The sequence below is a fragment of the Neofelis nebulosa genome, chromosome 4 (genome assembly GCF_028018385.1).
Source record: "Neofelis nebulosa isolate mNeoNeb1 chromosome 4, mNeoNeb1.pri, whole genome shotgun sequence".
Lineage (NCBI taxonomy): Eukaryota > Metazoa > Chordata > Mammalia > Carnivora > Felidae > Neofelis > Neofelis nebulosa.
Window position 1 is genome coordinate 164904001 of NC_080785.1, and position 15765 is coordinate 164919765.

The 15765-nt window shown below is 40.6% G+C and overlaps 1 protein-coding gene across 2 annotated transcripts in view; it reads right to left on the bottom strand.

Annotated features, from left to right (window-relative positions):
• Positions 1-15765, bottom strand: part of LOC131510732 (adhesion G protein-coupled receptor E4-like) — an 85187-nt gene that overhangs the window by 42926 nt on the left and 26496 nt on the right. For both annotated transcript variants that reach the window (XM_058728230.1, XM_058728231.1), the window contains exons 11-15: positions 15016-15210; positions 5724-5959; positions 3712-3778; positions 2569-2660; positions 1224-1404 (exon numbers count right to left, since the gene is read on the bottom strand). In XM_058728230.1, coding sequence (XP_058584213.1) covers positions 1224-1404; positions 2569-2660; positions 3712-3778; positions 5724-5959; positions 15016-15210 — 771 coding nt within the window. The remainder of the gene's footprint in view (positions 1-1223; positions 1405-2568; positions 2661-3711; positions 3779-5723; positions 5960-15015; positions 15211-15765) is intronic.

The following is a 15765-nucleotide window of genomic DNA, read 5'->3' on the forward strand; positions in this document are numbered from 1 at the left end:
AGCATCTTAATTGATGGTAGTTCCACTCAATAGCAAAGGGAGGGTGGGGAAGTCAGGAAAATTGTTTCCAATATTCTATGAGGAGTAAAATGATAATAATGACCCTCACAAGAACTGCGCGAGGAGATTCATATTGCATTATCTCATTTAATTCTCAACCCTGTGAGGCACGTATTGCCATATACACAGATGAGAAGATTGAGGCTCAGAGAGGGTAAGAAAGCTGCCCACACAGCAGCCTACTCAGTGTAAAACCTAACACTAGAGCTGAAGTCTCTCTGTTTTTGGCATATTATGCCAAATTTTCCAGTGCCCCTCCCTAAAGTGCACTACACTGTAAGAGGATTATGTGTCCTCTTTCTGGTGAACTCAGGTATGGCCACATGACTAGCTCCAGCCAATGAAAGAGAACTAATTCAGGTACAGTTGGCCAGGATCTCCTTTCCCTTTGCCACAAGAATACCAATATTCCAAATAAGGGCTGCCCCTTCAGCCTGTATCCCAGAGTGAAGACAATGTAGATCAAGACACAGTTATGTAGCATGAGCAAGAAATAAACTTTATTGTTGTCACCCACTGAAATTAGGGGGTGGTGGCTTTTTGTTACCGCAGCATAATCTCCCTTATCCTGACTGATAAATGCTCTGCTATGGACTAAGTTGTGTCTCCTCAAAATTCATATGTTAAAGGCTTAACCTCCCAGGATGATTGTATTTGAAGATATGACCTTTATAGGAGTGACTAAGAATAAATGAAGTCCTAATGGTAGAGCCCTGATCCAATAGGATTAGTGTCCTGTTAAGAAGAAACAAAAGCTCTCTCTCCTTGTCTCTCCTATGGAAGGACACAGCAAAAAGGTGGACTTCTGAAAAAAAAAAAGAGCATTCTCACCAGAACCCAACTGCACAGTCACCCTGACCTCAGATTTCCAGCCTCCAGAATTATAAGAGATATTTCTGTTGTCCAAGCCACATGATCTATGATATTTTGTTCTGTCATCTCCAGCTGACAAAAGCACACTCTTAAGATAGAGATTGGAATGTGAAATTTAGTCAGATGCACCCAGAACACACAGCATACCCAAGCAGCACCTAAACCTTTTTCCCAGAATCAAGGCAACCACAAGATACAAATATAAAAGATCAGAAAAGGGTGAGAATGTGAATAGCCATTCAATAAGATGGTGGGACTCAGCTGGTGATAAATAAAACAATTAGCCTTACCTGGTGATTAAGGAGACAGTGTACCACAAAGAGCAAAACCCCCTGCAGGACATTGATGATGGTGAATGTGTAGGCAATGACTGATCCGATCACCTTCCCGAACTCTTCAACCATAAAATAGCCAAGGCCCCAAGAACAGCCCAGTATAAATAGCTGAGCAATGGCTTTAAATGTCATGACTCTGGGAAGGAACAGGAGTAATAATAACTATCACTGATCATTATATGTTGGTCACTGTGCTAAATGCTTTGCACACATTACCTGATTTGAACTTAGCACCACCTCATGTGCTTAAGTGACTCATGCAAAGTCATACAACTTGAAGATGAGGCAGAACCCATGCTTTCAATCACTGCTTCTGAGAATAATGCTTTCTCCTATTCTTGGAAATGATTTATCTGAACCTATTGGAAGATGTGTGGAAAGTGCCTTCTAGAAAGTTGTACTGAAAATGTGTACTGATGATGATATCATGACTTCAGATCATAGCATGCTGTTGGGCTTCTTCAAGAAAATTGTGTTTTATCAAATAGAAGGGTTGTTGATGGCAACTGTCTGGGACAGTTGACGTGTGTGAGTGTGTGTGTGTGTGTGTGCATGCACATGGTGTGTGAGCCTACACTCATCCACACATGTGTAGAAGGATGAGGAAACACTAAGAAGGGGGACCCTCTGACCCGCTAGGGCAGAAAACACCAAAGCTAGGAGATGTTGGTTTGTATGATAAGTAGAGGAGATCAAAGCCAGGGTCTGAAGTTGGAAAGATGCTCCTTAAGTTTTGTTCATCTGATTCACCAATGCACCTGACTCTTGCCCACTTTTGGGTAACATGAGTACCTGCTCCTCATATCAATGGGGAATAGTAGTCATGCCCACCTCATAGATTGGAGTTATAGGCATTCAGTGAAACAATATTGGTAAATTCCCATCATCTATCAAGTTCCTAGTTAATATTAGTTGTTCTTATTATTTCCAGTTATTTAGATCAGTGCCAGTAAGAACTGAGTGTCTACACCCAAGGATAATGGAGCCCCCAGAAGTGGGTGGACTCACGAGGTTGGGGAGAGATGATAATATTGATACTCTTGGCATGAATTTCATATGAACAGTATGCTACACACAGGAGCACCCAATGAATATTTGTTGAGGAAAGAGATCAAGGAGTACATTAAGCTACCTGAAAATTATAGTTTTTACTTCTAGAAATTGTACCCCACTTACCCTTTATCCAGTACCAGGATATTTTATATTAGATTTTTATATGGATTTTTCATCCCCAGTCAGAAAGAAAAGTAGTCCTGTAGGAAAAAATCTGTGGATACCACGGATTCAAGGGCCTTCTTACCTGGTATCCTGAATGGTAGAAACTTCTTTGTTGAGGGAGGAAAGTTTACTTCTCAAAATCCACAGGATTTGAAAGTAGAACACCAAGTTTATCTGTGGACACAGAACTAAAAGTTGACTTGGAATTTTCTCTGGAGTCCAGGTCATGCAACCTAGTTTGAGTTGGACCTAAGAATCTTTCCCCAAAAGATACAGGCCTCGTTGGATGCTATGCTATGGTCTGGTCTTTTATACAGCACATTGTGTATATATGAACTTGTGGCACTTGGTGCTTGATTAGGGTGACTATATAATTTATCATTCAAACCAAGACACCTAGAAAGTGAAAGAGTACTCTTGATAGCTATGCCAGGACAATGATGTGATCAGGAAGCTGCTGACAAACAGGAAAACATATCACTCTATGAAGAGTAGATATTTGCTGAATATTTGTTAAAAATTTTTAAAAATGTTTACTTATTTTTTTTTTCAACGTTTTTTTTTTTTTATTTTTTTATTTTTGGGACAGAGAGAGACAGAGCATGAACGGGGGAGGGGCAGAGAGAGAGAGAGACACAGAATCGGAAACAGGCTCCAGGCTCCGAGCCATCAGCCCAGAGCCTGACGCGGGGCTTGAACTCACGGACCGGACCGCGAGATCGTGACCTGGCTGAAGTCGGATGCTTAACCGACTGCGCCACCCAGGCGCCCCTACTTATTTTTTTTAAAGAGAGGGAAAGAGAGTGCGAGTGGGGGAAGGCCAGATAGAGGGAGAAACAGAATCTGAATCAGGTTCCAGGCTCTGAGCTGTCAGCACAGAGCCCGATGTGGGGCTCAAACTCACAAACTACGAGATCATGACCTGAGCGAAGTTGGATGTTTAACCGAATGAACCACACAGATGCCCCACTAAATAGTTGTTGAATGAACAAATGTGGGATTTTTAGGAGAATCTCCAGCAGAGGGTTATATTACATCAGAGTAACAAGTGAACCAGGAGGGAGCCTGGGAAAGAGATATGAAGACAGTGTTTTCAGGAAGAGGGGTAAATCACATTAGACTATATTTTCCTTATCTTCACCTCACTTCTGCTTTAACAGAAAGAAACACACTATGCTTGGCAAACCCAGGGCAGGCACATCAATAACTATCACTAGTCACCCACCAAGATAATGACTGCCACTGGTCCCATAAAACTCCAGATGAACGCTTTATCATGCTTGAGCCAGCAGCTGTTGAGAGAAAGGTGTGCATTAGCTATTTCTCAGAAGGCAAAGGTCTTGAATTCAGACTCCTATAGCAAGATCCAACCAGTGCCAGGAATCATTTAATTCAGAGCCTGGACTTTAGATGGAATCAGACATGGTCCTCATCTGACATAAGCCATGCGCTCTAAGCCTCAGTTTCCCCAAGTGTAGAGTGGGGGCAAACAGAAGGATTAAAAGATTAAATAATTACTGTGGTTATATGCAAAGTCTTGAAGTCAGGTAGGGTCACTCCTATGACTTTGTTCTCCTTCAATATTGTGTTAGCTATTTAGGGTCTTTTTCTTCTCTGTACAAACATTAGAATAATTTTATCAATATCTACAAAATAATTTTCTGAGAATGTGGTTGAGAATGCATTCAATCTACAGATCAAGTTGGAAAGAACTGACAGACTGACTTCTTGACAATATGGAGCTTTCCTATCCATGAACATGGATTATCTCTCCGTTTATTTGAAACTTCTTTTATTTCTTTCATCAGGATTTTGCAGTTTTCCTAATATAGATCTTGTAGGAAACATTAAAATGAGATAATGTGTATATAAATTTGAGTACAGTTCCTGGCAGAGGTAAGGCTCAATAAACAGTACCCTAATAATGATTGCTATAAGAAAGAGAGTAAAAATATTAACAGCTACAGCAATAAAAACTACCAACACAAATTAAATATGTTCCATATACCAAATACTCAGCTGCCCAAATACCTTTTATTATGTCATGGCTTATGTTGGCAAAGTTAGCATAACTTATTCTAAACAGAGACCTCACAGCATAAAACTGGTCAATTTAACAAGCAATTGCCAACACTGAGTGGGCAGAAAAGCTCCCACACTTAAGTTCTATTCTAAGGGTTGTAAACAATAGCCCACAGGGCAAATCCAGTTCACCCCATGTTTTTATAGATGAAGTTTTATTGAAACACAGCCACACTCATCTATTAACATATGGTCTATGACTTGGCTTCTCTCTCACTACAAGGACAACACTGGGTAATTGCCACAAAGACCATACGACCCGTAGAGACTAAAACAGGTACAATTTGGCCTTTTATAAAGTTTACCAACCCCTGATCTACCCTGCCACTGTATCTCCAGAATCATTCTGGCAGGATGTATGGTTCAAGCTGGAGATGGGGCTTCTTTTTTTCAAGAGGGACACCTTCGTACATGATACCTTAGTACATGCATACCTACTTCCTAACCTAAGCCCCATTGCCAATATACTAGCTTCTTCAACTAACTTTATGGAGCTTTCTAAACTTCTTTAGTCAGGCTAAAAATGCTGCCTTGGGAATTCTGAACTTACTCTCTTTTTTAGCTGTGACCTTGAGAAAGTTTCTTAGATGGACTAAGTACCAGGTGTCCTGTGCATGAAGTAACGAACAGTGCTGATTCCACAGGGTCATGGGGAGAATAAGAAAATACTGCGTTATCTCTGATACAGAACAGGACCTCTAGATTTATTGCTATTGTTGTTACTCTTTACATTTGGGGGATTAACCTCAACCTATTCAACCTACTCTTTCAGAATCCTACAGAACATAGAGGCCACAGGGGGGCTTTTATGTTCCTGAGTTTCCCAAATGTGCTTTTCTTTCTCCCTAATTTCCTAAACTGAATTCAAAATTTTATGTGTAAGTACATTTGTCTGAAAGGTACATTTCCCTATTTGGGGAAATAGGCTCTAGGTTTTACCAAAGTTCTTAAGAGGATCCAACCCCAAAGATGCTGAGAACCATTCCTCTAGGAATTTTGAAGAGAAAATAGAATTCTGGCTCAAAAAGAAAAAAAAAAAAAGGATTGGTTTGATGTATAGCTCACAACAGCAAATGTGCTGAAATATTTTTTGATTTCAGATCTTGCATCAGCCATGGGCACAACTTCTACCCTAAAGGCACACATCATTCTTACCGATCATATGTTCCATAATTTTGGGGTCCTACTATTGCAGACACAGCCACAATCAGAGCTGGAACCCCATAGCCAAAAGGGTACATGAACCTCTTCTTGAATTTGCCTGCACTGGTGTAGTTGGCCACCTTGAGGTTTCTGACAGTTAGGAAAAGATGTAGCCCTTCAAGGAGCATCCAGGTGAAGGAGGCCAGGTACAGGTAGTGCAGCACACCAGCGATGATGGAGCACAGCACCTGCAGGGGAGACAAGAGTTAGGAGTGTTGTCTCCACCTGATCCGATCCTCAGCAGTTGACATTTCCTGGATGTTGACCTGCATTTTCTTTTTATTTAATGTTTATTTGCTTTCGAGAGAAAGACAGACAGAGCATGAGTGGGAGAGGGGCAGAGAGAGGGAGACACAGAATCTGAAACAGGCTTCAGGCTCTGAGCTGTCAGCACAGAGCCCGACACGGGCTCAAACCCATGAACTGCGAGATTGTGACCTGAGTCGAAGTCAGAGGCTTAACCGACTGAGCCACCCAGATGCCCCCTGCATTTTCAATCCTAACACCTATGACATTTTGCCTAAGGGCAACACATTTTGGGGAGCTCTCACTGGCCCATGCTTACCCCATGGATGGGGCAGGCCAGAAGTGCTGAGGAATAAATACCACACAAACAGTCCTCAGATCCATGATGGATCAGAGTTGGTAGATGAATATTCCATGGCCCTTATCCTTTGGGTAGGTGAGATGCTTAATTTTTTGTGTTAACTCAACTGAGCTAAGGAAAATGCCCAGATAACTGGTAAAACATTATTCCTGGGTGTGTCTGTGAGGGTGTTTCAGGTATATATTACCATTTGAGTCAGTAAACTGAGCAAAGAAGATAACCCTAACCAATGAGGGTGGGCATCATCCAATCAATGGAGAGCCTAAATTAAATTTTTATGGAGGAAGAGAGAATTTGCTCCATCTGTTTGAGTTGGGACATCTCTCTTCTCAAGCCCTCAGACGTTGGTAGTTATGGTTCCAATAAAAAAAAAAAAAGACTATTTTACAAAACAGATTTTTTTTTTTTTACAAAAACAGAAGGTAGGCCTGACTCAGCCTCAGCACTGTCATTTGCCAATCTCTGCCCATTTTCTAATGAGGAAACTAAAGCCCAAAGAGATTAAAATCTCACCCAAGATCATACAACTAAAAAATAAAAATGGATTTGAAATGCAAACCATCTTTAAAGACTATACTTAATCTTTTTACATTTTTCTTATTGCTTATTTATTTTTGAGACAGAGAGGCAGAGTGAGAGCAGGGAGGGGCAGAGAGAGAAGAAGACACAGAATCCGAAGCAGGTTCCAGGCTCTGACATGTCAGCACAGAGCCCAATGAGGGGCTTGAACTCATGAACTGTGAGATCATGACCTGAGCCGGAGTTGGATGCTTTAACTGACTGAGCCGCCCAGGCACCCCAAGACTATACTTACTCTTTTTTAAAAAATTTACATCCAAGTTAGTTAGCATATAGTGCAACAATGATTTCAAGGGTAGATTCCTTGAATCTGTGCCTCTTACCCATTTAGTCCATCCCCCCTCCCACAACCCCTCCAGTAACCCTCTGTTTGTTCTCCATATTTAAGAGTCTCTTCTGTTTTGTCCCCCTCCCTATTTTTATATTATTTTTGTTTCCCTTCCCTTATGTTCATTGTTTTGTCTCTTAAAGTCCTCATATGAGTGAAGTCATATATTTGTCTTTCTCTGACTGATTTTGCTTAGCATAACACCCTCCAGTTCCATCCACATAGTTGCAAATGGCAAGATTTTATTCTTTTTGATTGCCAAGTAATACTCCATTGTGTATATATACCACATCTACTTTATCCCTTCATCCATCGAGGGACATTTGGTCTCTTTCCATTCTTTGGCTATTGTTGATAGTGCTGCTATAAACATTTGGGTGCATGTGCCCCTTTGAAACAGCACACCTGTATCCCTTGGATAAATACCTAGTAGTGCAATTTCTGGGTCATAGGGTAGTTCTAGTTTTAATTTTTTGAGGAATCTCCATACTGTTTTCCAGAGTGGCTGCACCAGTTTGCATTCCCACCATCAGTGCCAAAGAGCTCCTCTCTCTCCGCATCCTCGCCAAAATCTGTTGTTGCCTGAGTTGTTCACATTAGCCATTCTGACAGGTGTAAGGTGGTATCTCATTGTGGTTTTGATTTGTATTTCTCTGATGATGAGTGAGTTGAGCATTTTTTCATGTGTCGGTTGGCCATCTGGATGTCTTCTTTGGAGAAGTGTCTATTCATGTCTTTTGCCCATTTCTTCACTGGATTATTTGTGTTTTGGGTGTTGAGTTTGATAAGTTTTTTTTATAGATTTTGGATACTAAACCTTTATCTGATATGTCATTTGCAAATATCTTCTCCCATTCTGTCGGTTGCCTTTTAGTTTTGCTGATTGTTTCCTTCACTGTGCAGAAGCTTTTTATTTTGATGAGGTCCCAGTAGTTCATTTTTGCTTTTGTTTCCCTTGCCTCCAGAGACGTGTTGAGTAAGAAGTTGCTGTGGCCAAGATCAAAGAGGTTTTTGCCTGCTTTCTCCTCAAGGATTTTGATGGCTTCCTGTCTTAGGTCTTTCATCCACTTTATTTTTGTGTATGGTGTAAGAAAGTGGTCCAGGTTCATTCTTCTGCATGTTGCTGTCCAGTTTTCCCAGTACCACAGGCTGAAAAGACTGTTTATAATTCCATTGGATATTCTTTCTTGCTTTGTCTAAGATTAGTTGGCCATGTATTTGTGGGTCTATTTCTGGGTTCTCTATTCTGTTCCATTGATCTGAGTGTTTGTTCTTGTGCAAGTACCATACTGCCTTCATGATTATAGTTTTGTAGTACAGCCTGAAGTCTGGGATTGTGATGCCTCCTGCTTTGGTTTTCTTTTTCAAGATTGCTTTGGCTATTCGGGGTCTTTTCTGGTTCCATACAAATTTTAGAATTATTTGTTCTAGCTCTGTGAAAAATGCTGGTGTTATTTTGGTAAGGATTGCATTGAATACGTAGATTGCTTTGGGTAGTATTGACATTTTAACAATATTTATTCTTCCTATCCAGGAGCATGGAATATTTTTCCATTTTTTTGTGTCTTCTTCAATTTCTTTCATAAGCTTTCTATAGTTTTCAGCATATAGGTTTTTCACCTCTTTGCTTAGATTTATTCTGAGGTATTTTATGGTTCTTGGTGCAATTGTAAATGGGATTGATTCCTTGATTTTTCTGTTGCTTCATTGTTGGTGAATGGGAATGCAACCGATTTCTGTGCATTGACTTGATATCCTGCAACTTTGCTGAATTCATGAATCAGTTCTAGCAGTTTTTTGGTGGAATCTTTTGGGTTTTCCATATAGAGTATCATGTCATCTGTGAAGAGTGAAAGTTTGACCTCCTCCTGGCCGATTTGGATGCCTTTTATTTCTTTGTGTTGTCTGATTGCACAGGCTAAGACTTCCAATACTATTTTGAATAACACTGGTTAGAATGACATCCCTGTCTTGTTCCTGACCTTAGGGGGAAAGCTCTCAGTTTTTCCCCATTGAGGATGATATTATCAGTTGTTCTTTCGTATATGGCTTTTGTGATCTCAAGGTATGATCCTTCTATCCCTACTATCTTGAGGGTTTTTATCAAGAAAGGATGCTGTATTTTGTCAAATGCTTTCTCTGCATCTATCGAGAGGATCATATGGCTCTTGTCCTTTCTTTTATTGATGTGATGAATCACGTTAATTATTTTGCAGCCTTGCATCACAGGTATAAATCCCACTTGGTCGTGGTGAATAGTTTTTTTTTTTAATGTGTTGTTGGATCCAGTTGGCTAATATCTTGTTGAGGATTTTTGCATCCATGTTCATCAGGGAAATTGGTCTATAGTTCTCCTTTTTAGTGGGGTCTCTGTCTGGTTTTGGAATCAAGGTAATGCTGGCCTCATAGAAAGAGTTTGGAAGTTCTCCTTCCATTTCTATTTTTTGGAACAGCTTCAAGAGAGTAGGTGTTAACTCTTCCTTAAATGTTTGGTAGAATTCCCCTGGAAAGCCATCTGGCCCTGGAATCTTGTTTTTTGGCAGATTTTTTATTACTAATTCCATATATTTACTGGTTATGGGTCTGTTCAAATTTTCTATTTCTTCCTGTTTCAGTTTTGGTAGTGTATATGTTTCTAGGAATTTTTCCATTTCTTTCAGAATGCCCATTTTATTGCCATATAATTGCACATAATATTCTATTATAGTTTTTATTTCTGTTGTGTTGGTTATGATCTCTCCTCTTTCATTCTTGATTTTATTTATTTGGGTCCTTTCCTTTTTCTTTTTGTTCAAACTGGCTAGTGGTTTATCAATTTTGTTAATTCTTTCAAAGAACCAGCTTCTGGTTTCATTGACCTGTTCTACTTTTTTTTGGTTTTGATAGCATTAATTTCTGCGCTCATCTTTATTATTTCTTGTCTTCTGCTGGTTTTGGGTTTTGTTTGCTGTTCTTTTTCCAGCTCCTTAAGGTGTAAGGTGCATCTGAGACCTTTTTTCCTTCTTTAGGAAGGCCTGGATTGCTATATACTTCCCTCTTATGACTGTCTTTGCTGCATCCCAGAGGTTTGGCTGTGGTGTTACCATTTTCATTGGCTTCCATATACTTTTTAATTTCCTCTTCAACTACTTGGCTAGCCATTCATTCCTTAGTAGGATGTTCTTTAGTCTCCAAGTATTTGTTACCTTTCCAAATTTTTTCCTGTGGCTGATTTCAAGTTTCATAGCATCGTGGTCTGAAAATATGCATGGTATGATCTCGATCTTTTTGCACTTGCTGAGGGCTGATTTGTGTCCCAGTATGTGGTCTATTCTGGAGAACATTCCATGTGCACTGGAGAAGAATGTATACTCTGCTTCTTTAGGATGAAATGTTCTGAATATATCTGTTAAGTCCATCTGGTCCAGTGTGTCATTCAAAGCCATTGTTTCCTTGTTGATTTTTTTAAACGTTTATTTATTTATTTATTTATTTATTTATTTATTTATTTATTTAGAGACAGAGACAGAGCATGAATGGGGGAGGGGCAGAGAGAGAGGGAGACACAGAATCGGAAGCAGGCTCCAGGCTCCGAGCCATTAGCCCAGAGCCTGACGCGGGGCTCAAACTCACAGAATGCGAGATCGTGACCTGAGCTGAAGTTGGACGCTTAACCAACTGAGCCACCCAGGCTCCCATCCTTGTTGATTTTTTGATTAGATGATGTGTCCATTGCTGTGAGTGAGGTGTTGAAGTATCCTACTATTATGGTATTATTATCGATGAGTTACTTTATGTTTGTGATTGATTTATATATTTGGGTGTTGCACATTTGGTGCATAAATATTTACAATTGTTATGTCTTCTTGGTGGATAGACCCCTTCATTGTGACATAAGGACCTTCTTCATCTCTTGCTACAGTCTTTATTTTAAAGTCTAGATTGTCTGATATAAGTATGGCTAGTCGGGCTTTCTTTTGTTGACCATTAGCATGATAGATGGTTCTGCATCCCCTTACTTTCAATCTGAAGGTGTCTTTATGTCTAAAGTGGGTCTCTTGTAAACAGCATATAGATGGATCTTGTTTTCTTATCCATTCTGTTACTCTAAGTCTTTTGATTGAAGCATTTAGTACATTGACGTTTAGAGTGAGTACTGAAAGGTATGAGTTTATTGTCATTATAATGCTTGTAGAGTTGGAGTTTCTGGTGGTGTTCTCTGGTCCTTTCTAATCTTTGTTGCTTTTGGTATGTATGTGTGTGTGTATGTATGTATGTATGTATGTATGTATGTATGTATGTATGTATGTTTGTTTGTATGTATGTATGTATGTATTTTCATCTTTTCTCCCCTCAGAGAGTCCCCCTTCAAATTTCTTGCAGGGCTGGTTTAGTGCTCACAAACTCTTAATTTTTGTCCATTTGGGAAACTTTTTATCTCTCCTTCTATTTTGAGTGATAGCCTTGCTGGATAAAGAATTCTTGGCTACATATTTTTCTGAGTCAGCACATTGAACATATCTTCCCACTCCTTTCTGGCCTGCCAAGTTTCTGTGGATAGGTCTGCTACAAACCTGATCTGTCTTCCCTTGTAGGTTAAGGATTTTTTTTTCCCCTTGCTGCTTTCATGATTTTCTCCTTGTCTATTTTGTGAATTTGACTACAATATGCCTTATTGATGGTTGGTTTTTGTTGAATCTAATGGAAACTCTCTGTGCTTCCTGGATTTTGATGTGTCTTTCCCCCAGGTTAGGAAAGTTTTCCGCTATGATTTGCTGACATAACCCTTCTACCCCTATTTCTCTCTCTTCCATTTCTGGGACCCCTATGATTTTGATGTTGTTCCTTTTAAATGAGTCACTGATTTCTCTGATTCTTAAATCGTGCTCTTTTGCCTCAGTCTCCCTCTTTTTTCTGCTTTATCATTCTCTATAAGTTTGTCCTCTATAACACTGATTCTCTGTTCTGCCTCATCCATCCTTGCCGCCGCAGCATCTGTACAAGATTACAGCTCAGTTATAGCACTTTTTATTTCATCCTGACTAACTTTTACTTCTTTTATCTCCGCAGAAAGGGATTCTACTCTATTTTCGACTCCAGCTAGTATTCTTATTATCGTGATTCTAAATTCTGGTTCAGACATCTTGCTTGTATCTGTGTTGGTCAAGTCCCTGGCTGTCATTTCTTCCTGCTCTTTCTTTCGGGGTCAATTCCTTTGTTTCATCATTTTGAAGGGAGAAAAGGAATTAATGAGGTAGAAAAAATTAAAATGAAAAAGAAAATATTAAAATTAAAAAATTAAAAGCAAACACACACACACACACACAAAATCGAATAAATGATGCTAGATCCTAGGTGTATTTGGTCTGGATGTTGAAAGTGGCTTGATATATTAGTGAAAAAAGGAGGGGGAAAAAGGAAATCATTTGAAAATTTGAAAAAAATGAATACAGTGAAGTAGACTAAAATGAAATGATGGAAGTAAAATAGAATTCGAAAAAATTACACAAAAGTAAAAAATATAGTAGAAAAAAATTAAAGAAAAATATTTTTAATAAAAATTGAAAATAAAAATGAATTTTTCTTTCTGTATTCAAGAAAAAGAAACAAAAAAGAGAAAAGAAAGGAAGAAAATTGAATAGTTGTACTGACTAACAGACTGAAATATAACTGAAATTACTTCATTTTCCCCTAGAAGTCAAACTATGAAGCACTTTATATAGTCTATCAGCTAAGCAGGAGGTGAGACTTGTGTTCTTGAAGAGCGAGGTTGGCTAAGTTGGGCGGGGCTTAGTGTAATGGCTCTGTTCTCCACTAGTCGGCGCTGCTTAGCTTACTGGGGTGGATTGTTGTGGGGCTTGTAGGTGTGTATGTACATGCGCAGGAGCGGTGAAAATGGCACCACCCAGCTACCCAGTCTCTAGTATCGGAACTCTGTTCTCCCCAATCAGCAATCGCACACCCGTCCTTTGTTTAGGCTTCTGTCCACTCCCCACTTTTACATTGTCCATGACCAAGCCCCAGGCAGCACCTCCCTCCCAAGTTTTGTCTCAGATGCAGCTGTCTTCCATGGCCCCCCACTTCTGAGGGACTGCGGCTTTGACCCCCTCCACCCCTCACCAAGCAATGGTCGGGTGCTGGCCACATCCAGGAACGCTTGTGGGACCATGCTGCTGCTGATGCCCAGAGACTGCGGCCAGGTGCCAGCCTGCCCAGAAAAAGTTCACAAGACAGTGTAGCAGCAGCACCTCAGGGATTATGGAAAATCACAACACACATCTGGCACCAGCCTTCACCCTTAATGACCTTGTTCTAGCACCAGAGAATGTGGCCGTTCTCCAGGGTCTGCTGGGCCCAGGTGGCCTCACAGCCTCTATCAAATGTCCTTCCAGCAGTGGAGCCACTTCTCCCTGTGTGGCCTGAGAGCCTCCCGGGCCCCACTCTGCTCCTGGGGATTCGCCCTTCCCACCAGAGCACCGCCGGGTATCGAGCTGCAGAGTTTCAGACTCTGCACTCCCCGTTTACAGTCTTAATGGAATTTAAACCCTCTCCTTTATTCTTTCTCCCTTTTTAGTTCAGTCCCTGAGGCTGTTTCCAACTTTCCACCTTCTCTCCAGCTGCTTTTGGGGAGGGGCGTTTTCCCCATATTCTCCCCCCATCTCCATCCTTTCTCTGCACACAAAAGTGACTGCCTGTCCTCTGTGGCTTCTGTCTCCCCCGGTTCACCTCTCCGTGCTGCATCCTGCTGAATTCTGTGGTTCATATTTTGCAGATTGTTGTATTAATCTTCATATCAGTGTTCTAGGTGTGCAGGATGGTTTAGTGTTGGTCTGGCTGTATTTCGTGGATGCGAGACACACAAAAAACTTCCATGCTGTTCTGCCATCTTGGCTCCTCCACCAAGACTATACTTACCCTTAACTGTAATAATATACTGCCTCCCCGGGAAGGGGGGAAATAGTACTTTCATAACCTTCTAGCTGTGAGATCATAGTCTTTTAGGGTTAAAAGGAGCTTTGGAAAACATTTAGCTCCAATTCTTCCTGAATATGATGATGAATGTAATCATGATGAAGACAAAAGCTAACAGTGGCAAAGCCAATGTCCACCCGAAATTCAAGACTCACTCCACTCCTGATTCCAGACTATAGACATGTCACTGGGATGGGACTTCCCAGCCAGAGACTACATTTCCCAACACCCTTTGTATTTGGGTGTGACAACATCACTGATTTCTAGCCAATAGGATGTGAAGGGAAGTGATGTGCACCATTTTCCAAGATGGCCCATATAAACTTCCCTCACGGGACTCTGCCTTGTTCTTTTCACTTTCCATTTGGCTAAAATGGAAAGGAATCTTGGATGACCTTGAAAGCTGTGTATGGTAGATAAAGAAGTCTCCATCAGCCTGAAGTTGGAGGATAGACACCCTTCAAACCAGTTTTCTCACCCTCTGTGGATACATAAGTGGGAAATTAACCACTCTTGTGCTAAGCCACAAACATTTTGGAGTTTCTTTGTTACAGCAGGTACTGTTACCTTGGTTAATGCTATCAGTCTGACTCTCTATCAGCTTGCTAAATGGCTTCTCAGAAAGTACCGGTCTTATTCAGAGTTACAGATGAGGAGAATTGAAATGGAAAGTTGTTTTTCCCCCAATACTATCACTGCTGATTCTTGTCTCCCTCCTCATCCTTCCTCAAGACAAAATGGCTAGATTTGATTATGACAACAGACAAAATAGCACCTACCTCAGGCTTAGTTTGGTCAATCCCTGTTAGGAAGAGCAGATGGGCCAGGAAGAGACAAATGGAAAGCTGCAGGTGGAGGAAGGTGCTGGTATTCTGGATGGGTCGGCACAGGAGGAAGGTGAGGGCTGCCAGGAGGAGGCACAGCAGAGAGAGGCTCAGCCCCACATAGGTGATCATAGTCAGCACAGGATCCACCTATGAGCCAAAGTGAAGAATCTGTTATAGTTTCCATCTCTGTGCTTATGTGCCTGATGGAGAGTTATATGGGTGTCCCAGTTCAGTCTCTCCAACAACTGACTTAATCTAAGAGTTGATATTCCCATCTTCAAAATGGGTGCATTTACCACACAAGGTTATTGAAAACCCAAAACCACTAGCCTTGTGCTGTTCAACAGAAATATGTGAGCCACATGTGGAATTTAAAATTTTTTAGTAGCCATATATTTTAAAATGTGAAAAGAGGGCGCCTGGGTGGCTCAGTCAGTTGAAGGTTGACTTCAGCTCAGGTCATGATCTCACAGTTTGTGTAGTTTGAGACCTGCATTGGGTTCTGTGTTGACAGATCAGAGCCTAGAGACTGCTTTGGATTCTGTGTCTCCTTCTCTCTCTGCCCCTCTACTCCCCTCAAAAAATGAATAAACATTAAAAAAATGTTTAATGTGCAAAGAATCAGCTCCAATTAATTTAATAGTGTATGTTCAAAATATTATCAGTCCAATGTACTATATATAATATGACCAATATAGCAAA